The sequence below is a fragment of the Aulonocara sp. 'chitande type north' Nkhata Bay genome, linkage group LG14, assembly GCF_057382095.1.
Source record: "Aulonocara sp. 'chitande type north' Nkhata Bay isolate Kocher_YH1m ecotype deep benthic linkage group LG14, A_spYH_male_GT1.1, whole genome shotgun sequence".
Lineage (NCBI taxonomy): Eukaryota > Metazoa > Chordata > Actinopteri > Cichliformes > Cichlidae > Aulonocara > Aulonocara sp. 'chitande type north' Nkhata Bay.
Window position 1 is genome coordinate 24,941,691 of NC_141357.1, and position 25,849 is coordinate 24,967,539.

The 25,849-nt window shown below is 40.1% G+C and overlaps 2 protein-coding genes across 4 annotated transcripts; one reads left to right on the forward strand and one right to left on the reverse strand.

The window, feature by feature from the left end:
- Window positions 1–42: 42 nt before the first annotated feature.
- trim59 (tripartite motif containing 59) lies at window positions 43–10,921 on the forward strand. Of its 2 annotated transcripts, none has more exons than XM_086261766.1 (5): window positions 43–334; window positions 3,064–3,368; window positions 3,472–3,693; window positions 3,785–3,994; window positions 4,178–10,921. In XM_086261766.1, the coding sequence occupies exons 2-5, from the start codon at window positions 3,114–3,116 to the stop codon at window positions 4,778–4,780; spliced, it is 1,290 nt and encodes a 429-aa protein (XP_086117892.1). In that variant the 5' UTR covers window positions 43–334; window positions 3,064–3,113; the 3' UTR covers window positions 4,781–10,921. The 2 variants fall into 2 exon arrangements, with proteins under 2 accessions (XP_086117892.1, XP_086117893.1); XM_086261767.1 differs by lacking the exon at window positions 43–334 and adding an exon at window positions 354–992.
- smc4 (structural maintenance of chromosomes 4) lies at window positions 6,109–25,753 on the reverse strand. 2 transcript variants are annotated; one of them, XM_086261760.1, is made up of 24 exons: window positions 25,561–25,753; window positions 24,060–24,211; window positions 22,862–23,052; window positions 22,134–22,325; window positions 20,935–21,111; window positions 18,765–18,929; window positions 18,248–18,375; window positions 17,863–18,003; window positions 17,221–17,371; window positions 15,243–15,407; window positions 14,928–15,161; window positions 14,641–14,826; window positions 14,390–14,551; window positions 14,011–14,236; window positions 13,809–13,885; window positions 13,084–13,236; window positions 12,789–12,915; window positions 12,327–12,516; window positions 9,125–9,269; window positions 8,727–8,900; window positions 8,272–8,454; window positions 7,771–8,003; window positions 6,649–6,832; window positions 6,109–6,530 (listed from the first exon to the last, which is right to left on the reverse strand). In XM_086261760.1, exons 2-24 carry the CDS (start codon window positions 24,199–24,201, stop codon window positions 6,366–6,368), a joined length of 3,891 nt encoding a protein of 1,296 aa, XP_086117886.1. In that variant the 5' UTR covers window positions 24,202–24,211; window positions 25,561–25,753; the 3' UTR covers window positions 6,109–6,365. The 2 variants fall into 2 exon arrangements, with proteins under 2 accessions (XP_086117886.1, XP_086117887.1); XM_086261761.1 differs by lacking the exons at window positions 22,134–22,325; window positions 22,862–23,052 and having other exon boundaries at window positions 6,110–6,530.
- Between the last annotated feature and the right edge of the window lie 96 nt (window positions 25,754–25,849).

The window sequence follows — 25,849 nt, forward strand, 5'->3', positions numbered from 1 at the left end:
TGATTGGCCAGAGAGGCACCTTCTGCTCGTGCGTGGTACGGAAATAGCGGCGCCTCTGGGTGCTTTCGGAAAAATGGATGACCGTGAAAAGGGGTTTTAAAAAAATGCATAATTGCGAAAAAAATAGCTACCGCTTATAGTTATTATTTATTTGGGGTTTTTTACTCGCAGTCTTTACTATACGAGCATGCGCTCTAGAAGTCTAGCGCCTTTTCCCGTTTTCTTTCTTTCATCGCTAACAGGATTTGCGGGAGTGCACGTGAACGCAACACGCGTAGGAGCTGACAGGAAGTGAAAGCTCTGTTGTTGGACAGACGCTTTCTCCCAGCTGACGGTGAGTTTGGTCTTGGTTTTGTTTTGTTTCTTTTGAACAGGAGATTTCTACACGAAAAGTGGTGCTTAAGTTGTTAAAGTTGGTGGGGTTTCTTCTTTTTACGTCAAAACTAGAATCAGCAGATGAGGAAAACTGCTATTAAAGTAGTGACCGCAACTGCTGTGTGGCTAGCACAGTTAAAAAGTTGAAAACATTCGGGTAAAGAGCACATTTTAATAATGTACACTGTTTTTAACGTGTTACTACTTTTTCCACACACACTAAGAATGTAAAATATGACGCATGAGTGAAAACTGAACTGTAGCAGTCTCTGCCGCTACTTTACACCTCGGTGTAGATGGGATTTAAAGTAATGCTTTTGGATGTACACTTCCATACGTGGAGGAGACCACGTTTGGCTTGATGCCGATTCGCCGCGGGCAGCTGGACATCGGTCACCTGTTTGAATCTGGGCGCCAAATTGGCCCCAGTCAGACTCCGTGTATGGATCAGGTTATGTAGGGGACAGATGAACAGCGTGTCCTCACAACAAACTCTCTCTCGCTGTGTGTGTGTGTGTTGGACTGGGTGGGTGCTGGCAGAGGGCCTCCTATTGTCGCTGCGGTCCTGGCTGTAACAGGAGGAGAGAGCACACGAACACTACAATATAACCGATCCGGTAATAAGAGCTGAGCCCTTTTTTGGCTGTTCTCATGTTTTTCAGTGAATGATCAGCTCTTTCTCACATTGGTTAGATTTGAACGTGTTTATAGGATAAGTATACACCCAGATTACTTTATCAGGTAATCTGAGGCACTCTAACACATAATGTTCAACTTTTTTTTTTTTTTTAAATGTCAATAAATTATTTAACACTAAGACTGTAGTTAGGACTGTTTTACTAACCTGTGTCATCTCCAGTGACACTGCAGCAGTGTGGCAAACCCTTCTCAGTGATCTGAAAATGCATTCTGAGCTAGATCTTCAGGTAAAGGTTTTGGCTGGTTGCCTTTAGACCCACCAATAAAGGAATTGTCCCTAACCAGAGTGTTTTCATAGGTATTCTTATGAAATGCTAGCAGGGGAGACTGTTAGTATCAGTGCTGAGCTATCAGGCGAGGTAATAATGCCTTTTTAATATGATAGCCTAACTAAGGATCAATATGGGCGCTAAGAGAAGAACTGTGGGACTGTATCAGGGGGTCAGGAGTGGCATAGAAGTATGTGAGGTGTGTGGTAGGAGTGGCAGATGGCTTCAAAGTGGAGGTGGGATTATGTCCAGGATCTGCTCTGAGCCCCTTCTTGTTTGCAGTGGTGATGGTCAGGCTGACAGATCTCTGTGGATTGTGATGTTTGCAGACAACATTGTGATCTGTAGTGGGAGCATGGAGCAGGTAAGACAACCTCGGTGGAGGTGTTCTCTGGATAGAAGAAGAACGCAAGATATAACATGCGTATGAATGAGAGCTAGACAGGTGTAACAGTGAAGGTGGATGAGTTTACATACCTGGAATCAACCATCTAAAGTAACAGACAGTGTACAAAAGAGGTGGAGATGAGCGTTTGGTTGATGTTACGATATCATAGCAATGAGAATGAAAGGAAAAGTTTATGAGATGGTAGTGAGACCTGCTGTGATGGTTTGGAGACAGTGGCAGTGATTAAAAAGACAGCATTTGGAGGTGGCAGAGCTGAATATCCTCAGATTTTCATTACGAGGCACAGGATTAGAGATGAGCATATTTGTCACACTTGCATTTTTCAGATCATCAAACACATTTTCACATTTTAATATTAGACAAATATAACAAAGGTAAATGCAAAATGCAGTTTTTAAATAATGATTTCATTGATTAAGAGAGGAAAGGTTATCCAAACCTGCCTGGTCCTGTGTGAAAACCGAATTGCCCCTCTTGTTAAATCATGGATTAACTGTGATTAACCACATAGTTTGGAAAGCTATATTCAGTTTCACTAAACACACTCAGGCCTGATTACAGGCAGACTTGTTGAATCAAGAAATCCCGTAAAATTGAACATGAATGACGAAGTGAAGCAGACTAAAAGATCTCAAAAAGCAACACATGCCAAGAGCTAAAGAAACACCTGGGATACAAAGTCACTGACATATATCAGTCTAGAGTCAAAGGTTACAAAGCCATTTCTAGGGCTTTGGGACTCCAGCAAACCACAACGAGAGCCATTATCCACAACCCGGAACAGCGGTGAAGCTTCCCAGGAGTGACTGGCCTACCAAAATTACTCCGAGACCTCATCAACGACTCATCCAAGAGGTCACAAAAGAACCCAGAACAACATTAACAACATCTGTTCGTGACCTCAAGCTGAAGTGCACTTGGGTTCTGCAGCAGGACAATGATCCAAATCACACCAGCAATTTCACCTCTGAATGGCTAAAGAAAGGCAAAAATAAGGACTTTGAAGTGGCCTAGTCAAAGTCCTGAGCTGATTCCGATTTTCAAACGATTCATTCTCAAAATCCCTCCAATGTTGCTGAATTACAATAATTCTGCAAAGAAAAGTGGGCAGAAATTCCTCCACACCTGACACACCAGTTCTTGCTGGTAAAGGAGGCCCAACCAGTTATTCGGTTTTTCACACCAGCCTTGTAGGTTAATAACTCGATCCTCACAATAGATTTCAGTTTAAGTCTAAATTAAGCCCCATATTCACTAACACTTCATTTATTTCTCTAAACATGTGCAACAACTGTTTTTATATCCTGCCAGATTTCCTCTCCCCAAACCCTCACCCCTCCACCTGAGCGCCAGTCTCCATCATGGACAACCTAGAGGAGGACCTGACGTGCTCAGTGTGCTACTCTCTGTTCTCCGACCCACGAGTCCTGCCCTGTTCACACACTTTCTGCAAGACCTGCCTGGACAACCTCCTCCAGGTGTCGACTAACTACTCCATCTGGCGTCCGCTCCGCCTGCCGCTAAAATGCCCCAACTGTCGCAGTGTGGTGGAGCTGCCCCCTGCGGGTGTAGATGCTCTGCCCACCAACGTGTCTCTGCGGGCTATTGTCGAGAAAGTAGGAAAGAGTGACTGAGATGAAGTGTAACATGCAGTCAGAGCTTTTCTCTCTGTTTGTCTTCATTGGTCTCACATCTGTTTTGCCTGTGTGCCGTCCTCAGTATCAGATGGACAGTGAGCCGCGACCACCTTCCTGTCCGGAGCACCACAGGCAGCCTCTGAATATGTACTGTATCCAGGACCGGCAGCTAATCTGCGGGCTGTGCCTGACGGTGGGGCAGCACCACGGCCATCCCGTAGACGACCTGCAGGCAGCTTTTATCCGAGAAAAACTGACGCCGTCACAGCTTCTGAAAAGGCTCTCTGAGGAGAGATGGGCACAGGTGGAGATGACTCTCAATTTTGCAACACTCAAAAGTTCCCCAGTTATTAAAGTTTAGTTTACATGTAAATGAATCTTCTCTCCTCTGCCAGGTGTGTGAGCTGGGGGAACAGCTGGAGCAGGAGAAGGCCTGCTGTGAGGGTGTGGTGAGGCAGGACCGACAGGAAGTCAACCAGTTTTTTCAAACACTGGAGGTGGTGCTGGCCGGGAAGAGGCAAGCCTGCCTGGACGCTCTAGATAAAGCTGGAGCTGAGGTGTCGCGCGCGTATGACCCTCTCATCCACCAAGTAAAGGAGCTACAGGTGTGTACATACACCAGAACTATAAAACCAGTCATCAGACAGAATTATTTAATCTAAAATAAATCTGGAAAGCAGAAGCAGAAAAGGTTTGTTATTTTTAGTCATTTTTTTTCCAATCATATTATTTTCTGTTTTTGCTCCTGTGGCATGAACCTGAGCCAATAACAGTCCTGTTTCCTGCAGGAAGAACAGCTGGATCTGGTGTCCTTGGGTTCGTCAGTAGAGGATGAAGACTCGCCCCTGGTCTTCTTGGAGAAGGTGCATTTGTTCAGAGAGCGGGTGGAGGAGTTCATTAAAACCCCTCTGCCCTCTGTGATGACCCTGTCCGTCACTCCGCGGGCAGCAGAGTACCTCCAGCAGCACTGGCCTGTCGTGACCATCGGGAGCTTGGAGGAGGCACCTGTTCCTAAGGTGCGCTGCTGTGCCAGATGTGGCGGTGCTGGGAGTGAAGCTGGAGGGGGTCGCTCCAGCAGAGGGGTTCAGGACGTGTGGGGTGAGCTACAACCTACTACGTCGGTGGTGCTGCTGGGGCTGCTGCTGCTGTTGGCGGTGCTGTGGGTGAACCCGGTCGGAGGGGCGTCACTCGGCTTCTCCCTCATGTCTCGGCTCAGCCACTTGGTCCACAGCCTGAGCAGCGAACTCATCACCTGCGTGTGGGACACAGTGGGGAGGGCATATACCGCGGCGGGGGTGGCTGTAGATAGATGGAGTTCACAGCTCTCTGCGGTGGGTGTTAGGGTGTTTGAGCACCTGGCTGCCTTATTTAAAACTCTGACGTCTCGATAAGAACGGCCAAGCAGGTTCAGAAAACCTTTAAATGTGTTTAGATTTTTTTTTAAGTCTCACTTCCCTGTTAGTGTAGAGATGGAAAGAATCCACCCTAAAACAGTTTGTAAACAGCTGCTACTCGCGATTTTACGTTCCCGTTTTGTTTAACAAAACGAGAGCCACAATGGTGAATTAGATTTTGCTGACGTCTGCACAGCGAGGGTTTGGGACAGTGACCTTTTTCATGAACAGGAAAACTTGAGGTCCTTCTAAACAATAACAAAAAGTCAGCCAATAGATGCAAAGACTGAACAAAAAACATTAATAAGATTCATTAGAAATGCCTTAACCACAAGTATACCTTTAGCCACACTCAAAAGGTTACATGTATGTATGTATGTATGTTTTCTCTAATGTGATTGTTCTGCACAAACATTTCAAAAGCTTCCTGTAACCTTCTGTAGGTGCACTTTGTGTAGCTTTATATCCTTTTTCCTCTATTATTGTGTTATTGATTTTGCTCTTCTTTGGACGCATGTTACTCTAAATAATGTTCAGAACATCAAACACTAATCCATCTTGAACCGTTCGGTCATTCTCTGTCCAGTCTTGCTATGGGACATTTCAGTAGCTTTTCTGCAGTTTCTATACATGGGACACAAGTGCAGCAGGCTACACGTAGAAGCCCTCACACGGAGCGATTTACAGTGACTGGTGCAGTATGTGAAATTTAGAGCCTGGTGAGTGGAAGCAGACACTCATTGGACCTGAGTTAAAGCCACCACAGATCATGTTGCAGTGATGCCGAGCGCCTCCCTGACTGTGCCTTTAGCCATCATGCCTTCAGCTCGCCTCGCTTAATAGCTTTACAGTAATTCCACCAGGACCAATACATCGTTCCCAGGACAGAGCTTACCTTAAAAAAAAAAAGAAAAACAAAGAGCCCCTAAAATGCTGCCCTGATTTACAGTCAACTTTTAAAAGTTACTTTATTTTACTCAGTTCAGCTCTTTACTGAGTATCCAGCAGATATCTGTGCAGTGATGCAGACTCTGCACAGGCATGATACAAACCAGGATTTTATATGCTGCTGAAATCAGACTGAACTAATATAGTCACACCTGTTGTAGTGTTTGTACTTTTATAAACTTCAGCTCATGTATTGAAAATAAATTTAAATACTTGTGTCGTGCTCAGTTTTTCCAAAGGTGAGATGAAACATTTTGTGCTGCAATGAGAACGATTACTAAGTGAGCTCCCTTTAATGAGCCAGTAGTGTCAAATATATCTGCAGTTTAAGTTGTAAAGGGAAAAGCTTGCTAAGGTATAATCAAACTCCCTACATCGTTGGCTGAACCAGCAAAACTCCAGTATCACTGTAAAGACATTTAACTACACATTTAATATAAAAAGGATTTAATTTTAATAGTACATCTCAGATTTTACACAGACAGCTGCTGTAACAAATGCAAAACATTTGTCAGCACATGAGAAAACTTTCTTTAAAAAAAAAAAAAAAAAATAGCAGCATTTCATCATAAAGAACACAATATTTACATGATGTGTGAAAGGTAAAGTAAAAGAGCAAACAGGGTTCTTGGGTTTAGGCAGTGATGGCGTCGTGCTCTTTAAAGACGATGGTCTTTGGGTTGATTCCCACACTCTTGGTGGTGTTGTTAGTTTTGTAGATGCCGATGAGACGATCAGCGATCTCGAACATGTTGTTCCTCAGGGAAATGATGATGAACTGTGCGTTCTTTGTTTGCTCCTGAAAGAAAAATATATTTCCTTTAGTTTTACACCACCTTGCTGCTTTTTAAAGTAGCACTACTACTCAAAAGGGTGAATGTTTGAGGCATTAACAGAATCAACCGCTCCATACTCACATAAATGTAACAGGCCACAATGGAGACGTTCTTGAAATCAAGGGCAGCATCAATCTCGTCCATGAAATAGAGTGGTGTGGGCTTATAGTGGTGTAGCGCAAACACCAGAGCCAAGGAGCTGAGGGTCTTTTCTCCTCCCGACAGGTTAAAGATCTTCTTCCAGCTTTTCTTGGGAGGACGAACACTTTAAAAAAAAAAAAAAAAGTTTGTTTGTCTAGCAAATGCATCATCACCCAAAAAAAACAAAACAAAAAAATACTCATGTTTCGACTGTGTGAGATCTTAGAAAGACGCTATGTCATTCATCTCCAGAAATTGAACACACTCCATATTTTAATCTGCCTTCATGCACAGCCTGAACCTGCTCTCAGTGCTCGAGCTCACACATTTCAGCAAACGCTGCTTAACACAGTCCAACAGCTGTGTGCAGCTGTAACTGTGCTATTTTAAACTTCATGAGTAAAAGTACATCACACCTGACCATGTGCAGGTCAGGGCATTAGTGATGTGTGTTGTTCAGTACTGTTACTTGTTTTTAACAACAGTATCCTTCATTTGAGTCCCGTAAATGTTAAAAGGAAGATTTGGGATCAGTTTTAATAATAGAAGAAAACAGACGTACACTAAAAGAACAGTTTCACTGTGCTTGGCAGAAAGTTCAGAACATTTTAGGAAGAGGTCAGAGTGACGTAAGAAAAAAAAAAAAAATCATAAAGCCAGTTCTACAAAATCTGAGGAACATAATTATAATGAAATGAATTAATCTCAGACTTTTAAATGCCAAAAAGATAACAGCATTTGGAAAAAGGCAAATAATAAATTATTTTTATCCCTCTAATGTGAAAGACAAACTAGATCTCTCAAAAGGTCTGAGAGCTTTTTTTTGTGTTAAAGAATTTAGATTTTTACAATAAGTCTGCCTGAACATTTGTTTAATTCGAAGCAGGTAGGATTTAGTTTGGTTGTTAGTTTATTTGGATTGTTGGGATGTAAACAAGTGTTTGGTTTTTCTATCAGATGTCCTCGACATTAATGAAAAAACTGAATTGATTCAAAAGCAAGCGATGAAATCTCTGCACTGATGAACCTCACAGTGATCACCTACAGTCACTCATGCTTTACCTGAACATGATGCCCTCAGAGAAGGGGTCCAAACTGTCCACGAGCTCCAGCTCTGCATCACCACCCAGTGTAAGCATCTGGTAGTTTTCCTTCAGCTTGTTTGTGATCATGTTGAATCCAGTCATGAACTCATTGAGGCGCTGTTTGCGCAGGTCCTCGTAGCCACGTTTGAATTTGTCCCTCTCTGTAGTGATCTCATCAAGCTGGGCGACACGCTGCAAGTAAAGCTCCTCCTGAGAACACGAACACGCAGATTGAAATTAAAATTAGGCTGTGAGCTCATTTCCGTTTTGATAAATTCTAAACAGAGCTGCTTAAAATAAAGCTATAAATGGACCAAGAGAGTACCACTAAACATGCTCCACACATTGGCTGAACCAGCATTAGATGAGCCAACAGATCCAGAAAAAACAAAATAAAACAGCAGTATTAACAACAGTCACTGAGTTTCAGCAACAGCGAGTTGTTAGGTAGCAGGCTGCCTGTCACGCCTGTGCATACCTTCTTCTTGTACTCTGCGATGGCCCCGAGGTTGGGCTTCATCTGAGCACACTGGGTCTCTAATGTGATCATCTTGTTGATAATGATGTTGGGATCTGAGATTTCATCGAGTTCAGCCGGAGTGAGCACAGGGAGTTCCTCTGCTGGCTTGTCCTCGATGGTATGAAGGGACAGCTTGGAGGCCTGTGGAATAGAAACAATAGTTTTTACTATTTTACACCATCATCCTGTAGAGCAAGCAAAGATACAAATCAAAGGGCCTCAGATATGATTAAAGCATTCACAATTAGAAAATGAAAAAAAAAGTATCAATATAAAACAAAGTGGGTCTGATATCACTGGACTATTTTTGTCCCTTGCTTTAAGTTTGCTGAGTAAATCTTCATTAATGTTATTGTTACAAGAATAAAACTATAGTAGTACATCAATTCACAGCAACACCTTTCCTCTCCCACCTCTTTCTGCCAGTGTTTGATTTTGTTATTTTGTTCGGTAATGGTGGCCTCGATCTGCTCGATGCGGAGCCGGACGCCTAGGGACTCCTCCTGCAGAGCGTGCTCCTGCTGCTGCAGCGCCTTTATCTCCTTCAGCACCCCCTGATACTGCTCCTGCACATCTGGCAATGCAGCCTGGAAGAAACAGAAAAAAAAACAACATCAGCCCTTCACACGTTAATTTTTTTTTCTTACAAAGTGCAAGTGGGACAGCAAGGTTTTAAAACAACTTGCTAAAAATGTAAAATCCTTCTGAGAAAAAAAAATCAGTGCAAAAAACAAACAAAAAAAAAAACAAAAACTTTTTTTTCCTCCTGTGAAGAAATATAAAACAACCAAAGTGGATGAAAAGTTCCAACCTCAGCCTCCTGACAGTCTTTCATGATCTCTCCAGCCTCGTCTTCCAGTTTCTTCAGCTGTTCTGTGAGTTCAGCTATTGACTTCTCATTCTCCTCCAGCTCACGCTGCACACGAGCCACACTCTCCTCAAACTTCTTCAGGTTGCTACAGAGGAAACGGCAACAGTCAGAGTTGGTGACAGACACATGATATTAGAAAGATTACTGCTGATGATCAGTAGTGGATCAAAAACATTACAGAATGACTGCTGAAGAGCTAATATATTTGTCTACACAAGGATCTTACTCTAACCCAGGCCATCATCCTGCCTGCACAGGAGGCCAGCTGTAAATTGAGCAATGTTATAGCAGCAGCTTCATCCGTCTACACTGGATGCGTTAAGACAACTGAAGTAAAGGTCAGCGCCATTCTGGGAACAATTCAAAGCCTGAAACACAACTGAACGTATGTGCATATAAATATCAAACAAATCAAATAAATCGTGAAGCACAAAAAACAAACAAAAAACACCCCACTGAGTACACAAACTGACACAACCAAAGTAATTTAACATTTTATCCACATCATCTCTCTCCTTATCAGTTTGTCGTCAACAGTATTTAAAAAAAACTTAATAAAAAAAAATTGTGTATTATAGGGCTGCCACAAACGATTATTTTGATAGTCGACTAGTCACCGATTATTTTTGCGATTAGTCGACTAATCAGATCATCATCCATTAGACGTAAAACTACAGCTTATTGCACCAGCAGCATCTGCTCTTATATAACTATCATTAGCTTACAGCTTTAAGTGTTTAAGGTCTGTGCTAACTAAAAATAAAGACAAGATGATAGTTTATTAAATTTTAATGAAATTTGCAGATTGTTTCGGTGAAGTTTAATAAACTCCTTGCTATCTAAAATATAACAGGACACTGGAGTATATTCTGGAGCATCTCACACGTCTGATAATCAGCTGTCTGCTTATTCAGCTGTGTAAAAACTATAACTTTAATCTCAGACAAACTGATTTACTCAGGAACAAATAAAATACTAAAAAAAAAAAAGCCAAACAATAACATTTTAAGTTATCTAAGTGACTCATATATATTTAACCTGAGTAGCGAAAGACGGCGGTGGGTTTGAAAACGATTTGCGGGGAGTCCGGTGTTCTCACGGCGCTAGTGAGCCTAGCCCCCGGCTCGCTAACGAGCTAGTGGGTAACAGATGTCTCCGAAAACGTCGGAGCGCTTTTGAAAATATGTGGTGTCCTGATAAACTGAGCAGATATTTGAGGTTTACACAGCTACATTCTCGCCTGAAAATATGTTAAACGTTTATTTTGTGACCCAGAAAGAATAATAAGAGTAACATTAAAACTAACTAGCTGCCGCCATTGTTGGAAACTGCGCTGGGCCGCGCTATGAATTCTGGGACACAGCTGCTTCTTCTTCTTCTTCGGGGTTTAACGGTAGCTGACATCCTTGTACATGCAATGCTGCCATCTTCTGTTTCAGTCCGTTATTACACTCTTAAATCCTGCCACTTATTCCTGCGTCTTTTGTGATCGTACAAAGTTTCAAACGACGCGTCGACTATTAAATCAGTCGTCGACGATTTTGATAGTCGACGTAATCGTGACTAGTCGACAAATCGTGGCAGCCCTAGTGTATTAGTTATTGTCTGGTAATGAACTACTGTCAGACAAAACACTTGTCTGACAACTCGTTTTAAAAGGCAAATATATATCCCAGGTGTCCTACCTGACTATTCTTTTTGTGCCGTGAGGGTTAAAAAAAAAAAAAAAGAACAAAAGTGATTTGACACAGCTCATAAATACTACTTGTTAAAACAAAAGTAATCCCTGCACTGCTGCACTCTGAGGCCGTCATTCACATTAATATGGCGCGTCTGTACAGTCAAATCTCATACTTTGCATATTACAGAGTGAAATTCAAGGTTAGAAACTTGGCTCGGATCTTAGAATAAAATCTACTGTGGTTAGATGCAGTGCTACCCAAACACAGATTCACTTAAACTGCAGTCACAACGGCTTCTAAAAGATTAAAATCTCTTTCATACACAAAGTGTGTAACTGTGGTGGTAGGTTCATTTGTCTAAGTAAATGTTTTTGGCTTTCAGACCTGCTTCCGTGTGTCAGTTCATAAGCTCCCACTTTGTTCGTAATCGACTCAACAGCTTGTCATGCCAGACAAACCACATCACACACAGACCAAGTGTGTGTTTTTGCTACAGCGCGCTGCCAGGCTGTCCTGCCTACATGATCAATCTTAATGTTCCAACCACAGACACCAAAGACTAGACACCCAACACACTCACCACTGCCACAACACTGATTAATTCAAAGAAACCAATGACAACAACAGGAGACAGGAATTTAGTGACAGAAACCCAATGCTACTTACATGTGATATTAGTATTGAATAGTCGTAAGAAAAAAAGAACAAAGGAAAAACAAACAGTATAGGGTGTCCCCTCTTTAGATAAAAGGGAGAGATACCTGCTCTTTCATTACAAAATAAACTACTCTGAGAAAAAAAACAAAAAAAAACAAAAAAAACATTCCCCAGTCTCTCAGAAGGAGCTGATTCAATACAAAAACTTCCACGAAGCCATGCAAAAAAACAAAACAAAAACACTTTTATACTATGAAAGTTACGCTGCGTAACTTTCATAGTCCATCAGGCGGCATTTTGGTAAAATTTTGGTGGCAGCCTTCAGCCCCCAAAATGTCATGTGGCCATCTGTGGTACTTATGAAGTCACAGAGGCTCAAAAAGTGCCAAAATTTCAACCCATTCCTGTGTATTCTGCACACTCCTAACTCTGAAAATTTTCACTATTTATTATAATAATGTTTCTGTAAAAAAAATAAATAAATAAATAAAACCACCTGATTTTGAGGGGCTTGGGTGGGAGGTACTGAATGACTTTTCATGGAATCAACCATCTGTCCAGCTGCATGGATAATTCAGAATATTCCTGCATATTGTAATATTACTGAGGGGCATGATACCAGGTACAGATAACTTTTATGTTCTTTGTATAATTTAGGTATTTAACCTGTTATGTACGAGCAGAGACTCATACACATGTCAGAATTATAAATAACAGGCTTCACAGTGATTTCACCAGTAGCCACTCGTCTACGATCAGTGGATGCACATGTAAATGAGTTTAAACAAGCATAATTTCCTCACCGGCCAGCTGTCTTTATGGCCACTTGGGCTTTGGTTATGGTAGAGGAGCACTCATCTAGCTCCTTGTTGATCTTGTCAAGCTTGTCCTGCTGAGCTTTAAGCTTGTGGCTGTTGATGTCTACAATCAGATTGTGGAGCCTTTTCACCTCATTTTCCACCTTCCCAGCCTTACTGGATGCTGCCTCGTAGTCTGATTGAACAAAAAGGAACAGCATATAGGAGAAAAACAAAAAACAAGACAAAGATATCTGTATTAATAGATTTAGAAGGATTCAAGAATTAAATTCATGTATACAAAAAAGCTAATCTGGTTATTAAGAGCAATAATGTGACAAGATTTTTTTAAAACAAAATTACACTACCAAGTGATTATATATTTTTTTAAACATCTCAAGAGAGTGAACATTACCATATTTAAATGATTAACAACAGTATTTCTCTTTAGTGTTTACAGGACATTACCTTGTTTGAAGGCCTCCAGGCTCTTTTCCATCTGTTTCTGTTTGGCCTTGTCTGGGGCAGCTGCCAGCACATTGGCTTCAAGTTCCTTGATCTGAAGTTTCAAGTGAGTCTCTTGGTCAGCTAAACTCTGAGAGAAGCAAAGAAAAAGAAATAATTCAGATTTGCAAACACAAAAAATGTTTTAATCAGTCAAAACTGTCCTATTTGATGGCTTACTAATAGCAGGGGTTATTAATTAGATCAAAAACACAGCCAAATGAGTGTGAGAGGAGCAGAATGAATGAAAATTATGTACAGTCATGCTGTTGGTGTATTTTTCCAAGGTGTTCTTCATGTCCCGGAGCTGTGGCCGCAGGCGCTGGATGTTCTCTTCTAGCTGCAGCTTTCTCTCTTGGCATCCCTGCAGCTTCGACACTTTCTCATTTAGCTTGCTCTCCATGCGGTCAAGCTGCAGAAAACAAATGAAAATCATCATGTCCTATACACAAATGCCTAGCTGTGATTATGTTTTCTACTATCCATCACTCCTGGGAAATGTGTATAAAGTAAAATCTCATGGCAAGAATTATTATTTTAAAAGTTCACATCACTCATGTGGATTAAGGAATAGTTATTCACTCTGAAAGGAGACCTTTCAGAGTGAATAACTAAGAACTCCAAGCTCCTGTCTTGAAGTTTTGGTTTGCAATAAACACTAAACAGACAGTCCGACAGATACAGTAGTCTGGTGACTAAAAATGGACTCAAAGATAATGTTTCACTTTAATGACCAGTTAGTTCGAAACCAAGAGAGAGTTTCACACACTTTTAAATGTTTATTGAATTCTCACATTGCATTTTGTGGTGCCCATTATTATTGATACTTGTGCAACTAGTACTGAGAAGCTTAGGCACCATCTGCTCTCATAGTCCAGATGTATCTGTGGACCATTTGGTTGCAGAGGCAAAGATCATGTATGTGTATGCTATGTTCAATTAAAATACAAGTTGTATTAAACATTATAGCTTCAAACAATTTACCTCCACCTGGGAGACTTCAGTGCCAATAGAAGAGCCCATTCTGCCCTTCATGACTCTTCCTCCTCCAGTCATGGTTCCTGTGAAACATTGGAAAATTATTCAAGCTTTTTAAAAAATTTAACCAAATGATCTAATTGAGAGGGTCATAAGTATATATATTTTTTATTGCGAGCAAGATAGACAGAAAAGATAAATCACCCACCCGCCATCTCTATTATCTCTCCCTTCAGGGTGACCACTCTCCAGCGTTTGTCTTTTTGGTAGGCTATCCTTGTGGCCTGCTCCAAGTTTTGGGCCACCAGCGTGTCCCTCAGGGCAAAGTAGAAAGCTGGTCGCACACTGTCATCGTTCACTCGCACCATGTCAAAAAGACGAGGGCTGTCTTCTGGGGTGCGAATGGAAGCCATGCTCTTCTCCCATACTTTCATCTGTGCAAAGGAAGTTTAGATGAATGAGAAGGAGCAGCAAGATATGGAGGCCATCTGAAGGCACAATATTTCACAAAAAATATAACTAAAGTCGTTAAGACTTAAAAAATTATATTTCGCCTGACTGAAGTTCTTTAAATCCTTCATATTTACCTTGTCAAGACCAATGAAGGTAGCAACCCCAATGTTCTGTTCTTTTAGGAATGTGACGCATTTCTGAGCCGTGTCAATGGTATCAACTACAATGTTGTCTAGAGCACCACAGCTAGATGAAATGGCCACATCATACTTCTCATCTATGGCTCCCAGATCTCCCTACAGGCATAAATATATTTAGAATCATTAATCAATAGAAACAAGCGAAGGAAAGTTGTTGAGTTCTGCAATTTTTGTATTTTCTTTACCAATCGTCCATAGATGCCGGGGATTCTGCCACTTTTCTTCTGCTGCATGAGGGCATCCAGGACTTTTCCACGACTGCGGTTCGAGGACAGGGAGCTCTTGGCTTCATCTACTTTCTGCCTCAATTCCCTCACCACCTCCCTTGTCTCATTATCAGTCTTCATCAGTTGCTCCAACTCTTCCTCATCCTGCAGAGAAACAGAAGGCAAAAACTCAAAACACATGATGGCTGTAACACAAATTATCCACAAAATGTTATCTAACTGACAGTGCTGATGTTTGGTTCTACCTTCTTTAGCTCCCGTTCTCTTTCAGGTATTTTGACCTCCAGGTCTTTGATGGCGGCACGGCGCTCCCGCAGTGTGTCAGAGGTCGTCTGCAGTGTCTGCTTGGCTGTGTTGAGCTGTGTCAGAGCTGTGTTGTGGCGGCTAAGGTAGATGTCAAGCTCCGACTGAGCGAGGTCCATACGAGAACGGGTCTCATTTACAGCCTTGTTGAGCTCCATGAGCTCCTTTTCTTTTTTCTGGATTATACAAGAAGATTGTTTGTTTTAAAAACAAAGTTTCAGTGAGCACACAACAAAAACCATGATGTATACAGATACCTCTTTGTCCTGCTGCAAGCCGCTGGTCTCTTCCTTCAAACTCTCCATCACATCTTTAAGTTTTTCTTCTTCTTTCACCTTCTGCTGCTCCAGTTCTTCTTTGCGAGCTGTTGCCTCAGAGATGGCCTTTTCACTGCTGGCTGGTATACCACGCACTTCCTCCAGCTGAAAGATGAGCCAGACAGGACAATGTGCAAAAGCATATGAAATGTGTCCAACTCCAAAATCTAAGCAACAGTTGCTAGATTCCCTCCCTCCAGGTTAACTTGACAACATCAGTAGTAAACACTTCTACCACCCACCGAGAAACAGCCGTTTACTTCCTAAATTAGAAAAGATGAAACAAGAGAAGAGTGTGGGAGATAGGAGGTGCAAGTTTGTTGTTTTGGGTTTTTTGACAGCGACAGTTACAAAGAAACTGTGCTACGCATCCAGACACAGGCCAAAACACACAACTGTAATCAACTATAAACACATATTCAGGACTGAGCAAGCTCTGGTTAAGACTGGCACAACAATCTGCCACTTGGCAGGGCTGAAACAAGCCAAGGAGTGGTGCGTGTGTATAGTCTATGTTTTGTAGGGTTAACTGCGGGTGAAATGTGAATGTAGCTGCTGGGAGCGTTACACAAGCCAGGCCATAGTTGACTACCATACAGCAGAACACTGCTCCCCAGAGGTCTGCCTGCCTCTGCCCAGCTCCCCCTCTGACCAAGATGTTTCCAGAGCACAGCCATTGTAGGTGGAGCAGATTGGCTTTTAGAGCAGAGGTAAATGAGAATATTCTGACAGTCATGAGACAACTCTTGGTTACTGTTAAAAAAAACAAAAAACTCTTAAGTTCGTGTTTAAGCGACAAAAAAACGTGAGTCTAAGAGACAGGACGACCGAGAACTGTGAAACAGAGCACACACACTATCAACTTGTGCTACTTCGCAGCCCCCTAGTGGCTACTTTAAGACAGCTAGCCCTTCCGGACTCATATAGGGCTTTATTTTTTTCCTGTGAATAATGTCAGTTAATTTATAAAAATACAGAAACTTGACTTTACCCCAAAGAAAGAAGACACACACACACACACACACACACACACATACATACATAAAATTAAAGCAAAGCCCCTATACACACTTGGATACAAAATTATCTTTCAGTATCATATGGCATTTGTGCTTCAGACTAAAAATGTGTCAGCAACATTCAAACACTTGTGTACTAAGTTTCAATATAGAAAGTTTTGCTTTGTGTTGCTATGGCTGTCATACATCCTCTGCCAGCAGTCAGACCTCACTTTGTTCTGTTCACACAAATATGTATCATCCTTAAAAGATGACAGAAAAAAAACAAAAAAGAAACAAAAAAAAAAAAACCATAAAAATAAAAGAAATTATTAAAATATACAAACTAAGGCTAGTTTTATATTTTGCATTTAGTATGATTGGTAATCACTCTGTAAGCCCAAGTTTAAAACAACACTGCTGACAACTGTAAAACATGAAGCCGTGTGTACTCTGTGGAAAACTTCTCAGCCTACAAATGATTTTAGTAAATGAAACACTGAACAAAAATGCTAAAATGTAGTTTCTGTCATATATTTATTTTAAGTAAGTTGCTGTAAAAGGGTTACAAACATTTTTTTCCTCTCTCTGCTTCAAAACTGTAGCCATGGTGTTTATTGACAAGCAAAAGAAAATTTATTTTTAGTGCCCACGTTTCTGTCTTGGCCTTCATACAAATTAAATACAGTAACTCATAGGGTAACCATGCCACTGGTTACTTTGTGTAACCTTGTATTTGCAGATGGATTTGTATGCTAAATATCAATTAAATAAAAAAAGGGACAAAACTACACCATACTGACAGATTGTGTGTCTGTACCTCTGAATCACATGTGAATGCCCACTGTGATTATCAGAGTGGCTCTAATTACTCTGAAACAATTGTGTAAAAGTTGTCTGCAATTTAAAGTCCAACACACCTTTTCTTTGTCCTTCTCCAGCTGCTTCTGCAGTTTCTTGTTCTTGCTCTTTGAGTGTTTAATCTTCTCACGCACTTCAACATCCTGCAAATCCAGCTGGGTGAACTTCTCCTTCTGGGTTTCAATGTACTTGTTGAGCTTATTTTGTTTCCTGGTGGAGGAATAGCTTTTTTACTGGGTACATTCAAGTCCATCTACTGAAATATTATATAAACTGAAAAAATATACAAAATACATACATTAAGCGCATGTATATGTATGTATGTATGTATGTATGTATAAAAAATACAGTATACTTATTATTAATGTTCTTCCAGTTTTCAGTTCCTGCACATTATTTTAGAGATGATTTGTCAGTTTAAAAATTATCTATGGTCACCAACCCAAAAATTATGAGAATTATTGCATATATAAATTTCAAGCACATACGCTTCTTTGTGTAAACATTTTTGTGTGTGTAAATAAATTAGACCCATGTTTGTTACACTTGATACACCTTCCAGATAAGAGATGCTTAAGCAACCAAGAAAAATAAATAAATAAAACAAACAAATACAAAATGTTACTAAGTCATAAAAAAACTGAGTAATGTGGTAAAAGTTATATTGGTTAACAGAAGGAGAAGAAATGCAAATGCCTCACTTTTCCACATTTTTGAGTTCTTGGTTCATTTTCTCCATCTCTTCTGATAACTTGGCATTTTTCTCAGTGAGCTCCTTTGTGTCCTCCGAGATCTTTTGCTTTTCCTGCTCTTTATCAACCACACGTTTCTGCAGATCATGACTAATGACAAAGAGAAAACAGAGAGAGGGAGAAGGAAAAAAAGAGGGGAAAAAGTCTGATAAAACTTTATCATTTACATGGAAAGCAAAAGACTATGATGTTTGACAGCAGAGAAGCATGCCCAGCTGTTCTTTTGAGTATTTGAAATGGAGAAGTCTTTTCTGTACAACTGCTGGGTCTGCATTTTTATATTATTGATGAAATTTTTCCATGTACAAAACAGAGGTGGTATTGGTGTACTCACATGTAATACTGACAGAGCTGACACTTGTGTTTGAAGATGTCATTTTCCAGGGTGAGGAACTCCACAGCTTTATTCTTTTCTCCCTCCAAAGCATTCTTCTCTTTTTCCACCATCTTTACTCTGTTTAGCTTAGGTAAACAAAATAACAGTATTTTATGTCTGGTGATAAAACTTAGTTACTTGCATAGTATAAAAAAAAAAATTAAAAAAAAATCAAATAACAACTTTAAGAAAAAAAAAGATAAAAAGCTTGTCAACATGGTAACACAGTACAATCAACAAAAAATAATTTTCAATAAAACCCAATTATTAAATCTACTGTATGCTTCATAGTTTCCTGTCAGTGCATCATTTTCATCTCAGACATGTGTACTGAAAGTACCCCAAAACATACACACACATAAGAAAGCCTCATGAGCCTCAGACTACTGAATAGATGCTCAACAATTGTAGTCCATACACAGGAAGGAAAGTTGGTTAGCTAAACTGTGTGAACAGACAGTATTTGAGTTGTCACCTTCTCTCCCCTCTGCTCATTGAGTAGCTCAATGCGGCGAGCCAGAGTTTGGATGGGTTCCTTGAGACGGCAGGAGCCAATAATGTCCTCCAGGTACTCCAGCATGCCCTCATCATGCTCTGTCTGACCTTTAGGCTTCATCATGGCAATCTGCTCCACCTCACCCTAGGCAAAGTCCACAACAGCACATTGGCAAAAATACTGCTTGCACCCATTCACAGAAAGCCAAAATGAAAATGGGTAATAATAATTTGTAAAAAAATAAAAAAAATCTTATTTTTAAATTATCCACATGTTTAACCATTAGGGTGTGGCCAGCTGAACTTATGGCTCTAAACTTGACTTAACACTAGTTTGCCACACACACACACACACACACACACACACATACACAAATCCTGTGCAAAATAATAATAATAATTTTTTAAGTTACAAATCATGAGTATTTTTTTACTACCTTTACTCAAAGAAGCTGAAAACAAAGAGTGTAATTAAAATTCAACTACTTAACTGACTAAAAAAATAAAATAAAAAATAAAAACAGATGAAATCTGTTAAATGATTAATTTCTGTAATCACATGCTTAACACGCTTCAGAAATACTAGTGCTAAAATAAAAACATTGCCTCACAGCAATCACCGCACATTAAAAGATGCAAAATTTATCATATCCAAATTTAAGGTGGTTGAAAAACAAATGCTGGTGTAAACATGCAAATTCTGATTTCGGGTAACTACACCAGTTACATTTTCACATTACTGTACATGTACTACTTGGCCCAAAGTTAGGGACAACTCTACAGTATAATTATATTTGTCAGAACATGTGTTCATTTTTATTTATTTATCTTAAATAGGCTGGCTAGAAAAATATTGCCAGGTAAGAAATTTCAAGTCAAACAAAAAATAGATCTAGTTGTAGTAAAAACAAACCAAGTCTCAAATTGGGCTTTTATTTATGTCTAGGGTGGGAAAAAAAGCAGCTCATATATTACTTTTTATGTATGAAAGAAAGGAGAAGCCAGTTAGAGGAAGGAGGGGGAAATCCCACGTCATCCTCTGCTCTGACCAGTGCACAAAATAGACAGCTTTCCCTTTGCCAGAGGCCTGGAAAAGTGACCTTGGAAAACAAACTCAAGCCTCTTCCCATAGTCATGCAGCCATATCACTGACAAGAGACATAGGAGTGTAGAAATGGACATGCACACATAAATACAAAAATATCGAGCAGAGCAGGTTTAAGTGTTCACCTGAAACTATCCCATTAAAAAAAAAAAAACTTAATGGATAAATAAAACTGCGAAAACAATTTTTTTTTTTAAATCAGCTATTCTGCTTTACTCAGTTGTAATCCTACATGTCTCTGAGTTCATCAGTAACAACAGGCAATAATAATAAGAAGAAGAGAAGTAGAAGTATAACAAGTGAAATGATTTAAAAGTCAGAGCAACACAGAGCTAAATAAAATATAAATAAAAACGTAAAATTATGCAAATAAAATAATAAAAAAATATTCAGGACTGCATTCCATTCACAGTTGAGGTAAATTGAAATAAATACATTAAAAAAAATAAACAAACAACATGTTGAACCAATAATAAAGCCATGGTAATGAAGGGTGTTTGATCCAGCCACACTGAAGCAGCACTGCTAATATTGGGGTTGGGGTCTATTCTCACACGCCAATATTTACGTGCTGCTAAAGCGTGGCAGGTACATGGGAAAGGGAGGGCGGGGGCTAACCTGTCCCCACTGGTGGGTCAGCCTCAAAGATTCCCCCCACAAGAAAATCTTAGTGACTTATCCAACTACAGCCACTCACATGCCGGTCCAAGTGTGGATAAAACTGTATCTTTTCCTTAAAATCCTAAAGCAGCAAATTATGGTTCGCACCTTTTCCACATTGTTTCAAACCATGATGCGCTGCTATAGTAGTCTAAGGGCTGGCAGAGGGCACATCTATTTTCCAAATCCAGTGCAACAGGTTATTCCCAAAGACAGTCATGGTTTAAGTTATATGAAACACTTTGACTCAAAGTGGACTAAGACATGGGTAGAGAACAGAGAGCAGGAAATCTTACAAAATGGGATGGTCACAGCAGGGGGAAAAAACTAAACTAAAACAAAAAGCAAAGCTAGAACTGGAAGAGGAAATTGCATAAAAAATTACCTGCAAGATCAGAAATCTGTTGTGGTCTAGGTCAATACCATGGCTTCGCAGTAAGGCACCCACTTCTTTGAATGTGGCTTTCTTGCCATTGATATGGTAGGCTGAGGAATTGTCTTTGTTGGCAGTCCTGGAAACGTAGAACTTGCTGTTGGGGATGACTTCGTAGTCATCTCCTTGCTGATGGGGGAGGGGCAGAGGACAGAGAGCAGCTTAGAAGAGCAGTTAAGAAGAAATTCAAACAGCTCCACACAGCAAATTGCAATATTTATAACATTTATAACACTAACAAATACATTAGGATGGCTAGGGCAAAAAACACACTACATTAAAAACAAAATAAGAAAAAATGGCTTCTTTAAAAAGTATATAAAGCTGGCCAGAGTAACATGCAAATACACCCTATACATACTGGAGTGTATAGAGTGCAACATATGAAGAGAATTAAAACAGTTTATTAGATAAAATAATGACAGTGAAAATACAGCATAAAACAGAAAATTAAGTACTTTTAGAAGAAAGTTTAAAACTTTTTGTTTATACTACTTCTGATTTTTTGTTTTTGTTTTAGATAATAGTTTAAAGCTGATATAGCACACAAAATTTGACCATCAGTTTAAAAACTTGATTTAAATTTACTTGGAGCTAATGAAGCAAAGAGAAAGGCTCAGACACATTTATGAGTACACAAGGCAAAACACTTTCTCACACCCCCTGTGGCAGATCAAATATAGAAACGTGTTTAATTCTTTGAACTACAGTTCAGTCGTTTTTCAATGTAATCTGTCATCTTATCCACCCTACTGAAGTTCTCTCTCAATACAAAAGCCACTTTTTTTTTTTACTTTTCACAGTGCAGTTAAATGAGTAGAGGCTAATTACTGAACTGCAATTAAAAAAAATATATTTAAAAATAGAGGGATCAACTCTAGCACAATATGAACTGACTATGGCATGTGTGGGTGTTAGCTGTAACTTTCATGACTGATTTGAGTCTTTGTTTAGTCACTGTTGTGATCACTATGCAGCAATATTATACAGAGAACAGAAAAAAAAATATTTTTTTAATTCAACAAACACCACTATCCTTCAGAAAATATTTCTTCTCATCTTTCTGCATTTGGGCTACCCATTTATTAATTCAGAGTGAGTGCAGCATGCATATGTGTGACAGAGAGATAGATATATATACACATATATACCTTATCAATAATCTTTTGAAAGTGCACCTCCACAGTACAGCTTTGCACATCTTTGTGTTGATCAGAGCTGTGAATCAGCACTGAGAGCTTTTTCGACCTGATCTTTTGAGCTCTGTATCCAAACACAAAGAGCATTGAGTCTATCACATTGGACTTCCCACTTCCATTTGGACCAATGATGCAGGAAAAGCGCTAAGAAAAGGGTAGAGAAAATAGAAAAAAATAAAATAAAATCAATAATGTAAAAACAGAGTATATCCTGTAGAGTTAAACAGTAACATTTTATTTCAGCAAGACTGCAAATTTGAATGTATTCCATGGGAGTGTAGTTAAAGTTGTTTTTAACATAGATAAATTATTTAGTAACAAAGAAACAGGAAAAGGTATGAAGAGAAAGTTTACAGAAACTCATAATTTTCAAGAGAAGTTAGCACCCCACTAGATCACTACCTCTTGTGAGATACTCACTAAATCAAAATGGAGTCTGACTTTTTCCACTTTGATTTTATTTAAGGCAATGATGCTAAAATATAGCAGAATAAATTATTCTGTGACATGTTCTCTTTTCTACTACACGAGGCAAAAATCTATGGGTTTTTATCATATGAAATTAAACGGGAAAAAAATAAATTAAGAGTGGGATACACAACAAGTGATGTTAAATCTGTGACACATCAGAAGAGTATTTCCCAGGCAGGGATTACATGTGTAACCATGTTTGGTCGTACCTTGTGAAAAGGCCCCAGAATCTGCTCGCCTGCATATGATTTAAAGTTTCGATTAACTAAATGTGTTATCATCAGGCGAGGGGCGCCCGGTTCATTGGTCATTGCTGGGGGCGGAGGTGGAGGGATGCTACCGACAATCTCCTCCAAACTTCTATTATCAACGGTCTCGGTACCTTCCCCGTGAGACGAATCTGTGGCACACAAAAAGTACAACTTTTATTCTTCTGTTCGAGTCGTTTCAGGTGGGGGGGGGAGACAGTTGTACGTGGGGGAGGGGTAGAGAAGCATACTCGCGCACGCACACACACACACAAAAAAAAAAAAAAAACAAACAAACAAAACACACGCACCAAGTTACAAGAGCAGTCAAAGTACGACTCCAGAAAGAAAAGTTGACAGGCGTTATTTTCCTTTGTTCTGCAAACAAGAGCCAACCCCAAAAAAGAAAGAGACCATGGCCGCTTATGAACGAACCCACATTATAATCCAAACGCTCTCCACCAGAAGCGTTTGTACGTACTCAGATGCGCCACATTGTCGATGACAAATAACTAAAGTGGAAATCTCAGCCATCAGCGTCACATTTTCACTCATGCCTGTCTGTGCTCAAACAGAAACAGGAAAACTGGTGTTTTGTGATAATAATGTGTAACGCAGAAACGATTATGTTGCCATCACACAAAGCCACAACGACCTGTCCAAAATCTATTGTGCTCACATAAGCATAAACAAGCCAAGATGTCGATGTTTGTCAATTAAAACCTCGCAGCCAGACACTCAGTGAAGCATTTCAACATATTCTACAAAATACAGACATCACCCACTGCTTATGTGCATCTTATAGGGTTCGCATACAAATCAGTAAATATCAAGCTTACAAGAATTAAGTCAAACACCGCTCTGATCTACTACACAAAGCACCTCATTTTTCGAAATAAATTACCTCGTCTGCTGAGAAGATTCGGGGAAGAAGTACACTCGGCGTTATCAAAATCATCTCCAAAATCATTTTATTGATGACTGGCACTTTAGTCAAAAATATATCAGCCATTCTAACTCCGTGTTGTTTAAGCAAGAAGAGAAAAAAAAGCTTTACAGCTGTGCCAATTGGCCCCTACCAATACAGCAATACACGCAAAGGCTTTGACTGAACAACTTATTTAGATTCACAGACACCAAAACACCCTTTGTTACTTGCCAGTTTTCGGCGGTGCCTCCTCTTGGCCATTGGAGTTAGTTTCTTGAGGGGGTACATCTAGCTCGTCTTCGGAGTCAGACTGCGACCCTTTCCCTCTTGGCTTGGCGGAGGCAGTTGAGCTCTTTGCAGTTTTAGATGGCATGACTTGAAATCTGAAGGGGTCATTGGTAAAAAGGGAATATCCATGAGTGGTTTTTGTGCCTGTCAATCTCTCAACTCCACTTTTAGTCGGTTACACGCAGCTTCTCTGTCAGCCTCTAATCATTACCACAGTCAGATCCTATTGACGCCCAGCTAACTGTTAATCGGTATATTTTGCATATCTTAACATTGCTGTTACAACAATGAGTCCAGCATAACACGAGTTACTCCTGCTGAAAACGTTAAAATGAGATAGCACCAATCCGATGACTGCACAGAATCATAATCTATTTCAAGTTTAAAATTAAGCATCATTTGTCTTTAAAATAATTAAAATAATAATCCCATCCTTTCACAGAACAATTCTAGTAGGCATCTATATCACGCATTTTATTTTGCCTCGCGAACCTAGGCGGTAAATAACGCAGCAAAAATAAGGTTAACGTCACAGCAAGTGAAAAACGACTCAGTTAATGTGCAAATAGCCTAATTATTTTCCTCCTTAGCTCTCTTAGCCTAGCCTGCGTTACACAGCCGCTGCTAATGTGGCTGAAGTTGGTGGTGAAGACCCAACGTCCTAAATTGATCGAGGTTTCAAACCGACACTAATATTAACTTTCATCCCCACAACGTTTTTGTTGGGGCGGAGGCGTAGACGAGCCAACCTAACTCGCTAGGTAATTGGTACGCACATTCAAACAACTAATGCAACGTTACCCGTGTTAGCATAACGTTATAATTACATTCACGTTTGCCAAATAAGTAACTTGGCAATGGCAGCGCAAACTCTGCCACGCTGTTTTTACTTGCTAACGTTACCGTTAAGTTAGCTGTACTACTACTACTTCTGCTAAGTGATTGGCTAACTATATGAAATGAAATATCGCTGCGACGCTAAAGCTAACATAGTGGCTAACTTAAACTATAAAAGGTATGAGTTGCTGGGCTCTATAAAGTCAAATGCAGTGTCGGCATAAACGTAACGCAAATCCTATCCAACGTCAACGTGTTATCTGATATGAAAGAAGTTGTTAACCCTAGTATTAAAGTTAAACGAGTAAATACATTAGAGCCCGCCGGTTATGAGCTATTTGCAATGCGAGCATTACTTTAACGAGTCGGAAATGTCGCTATTAGGAGTGAGTGTCACTGTGGGTTTAATATAAGTTAAGACGAAACGTGATTAGGTCTCATTATTTCTCTTAGAATGTGTAATAATGGTCTGCTCGCTTTCAATCAGAAGCTAACGTTAAACCTTAGTTTAACTTGCCGTTACTGTTAAGTCCCTCTTCAAACGTAATACATTTCAGCAAGTAGACGGAACCCAGTCGTTACTTTCCGCTAAAATACTTCCATGTACCTTCCACAGTATAACCACGATCTGTCAAGAGTCTTCCTTTCAGACCACAGTCGCTATTACGCAAAAAATAATCGTCAATCCAAAGTTTGGCAAATATAATCCAAAAAATTTACTCCAGTGTCACTCCGACTCGCTCTCCTTAGTTGACAACTCAAACTTGTAAATGGCGCCTAAACCTCGCTGTCGAACCAAATTCGTTACAAACTGACGCAAGGCACCATGGAACGTTCAAAGGGCGGGGGTGGGGGGACGAAATTCAAAAAAGGGGACGAAGCCAACTCCGTCTCAC

Bases quoted from the DNA above. Each gene is read 5' to 3' on its own strand.
- trim59 (XM_086261766.1), top strand. From the start codon at position 3,114: ATGGACAACCTAGAGGAGGACCTGACGTGCTCAGTGTGCTACTCTCTG. The intron at 3,369-3,471 runs GTAGGAAAGAGT...TGCCGTCCTCAG, and splicing joins TGCGGGCTATTGTCGAGAAA to TATCAGATGGACAGTGAGCC. The intron at 3,694-3,784 runs GTGGAGATGACT...CTCCTCTGCCAG, and splicing joins CTGAGGAGAGATGGGCACAG to GTGTGTGAGCTGGGGGAACA.
- smc4 (XM_086261760.1), bottom strand. From the start codon at position 24,201: ATGCCATCTAAAACTGCAAAGAGCTCAACTGCCTCCGCCAAGCCAAGA. The intron at 13,886-14,010 runs GTGGGTGATTTA...AATGTTTCACAG, and splicing joins AGAGATAATAGAGATGGCGG to GAACCATGACTGGAGGAGGA. The intron at 8,901-9,124 runs GTTGGAACTTTT...TGTTTCTTCCAG, and splicing joins AAGACTGTCAGGAGGCTGAG to GCTGCATTGCCAGATGTGCA.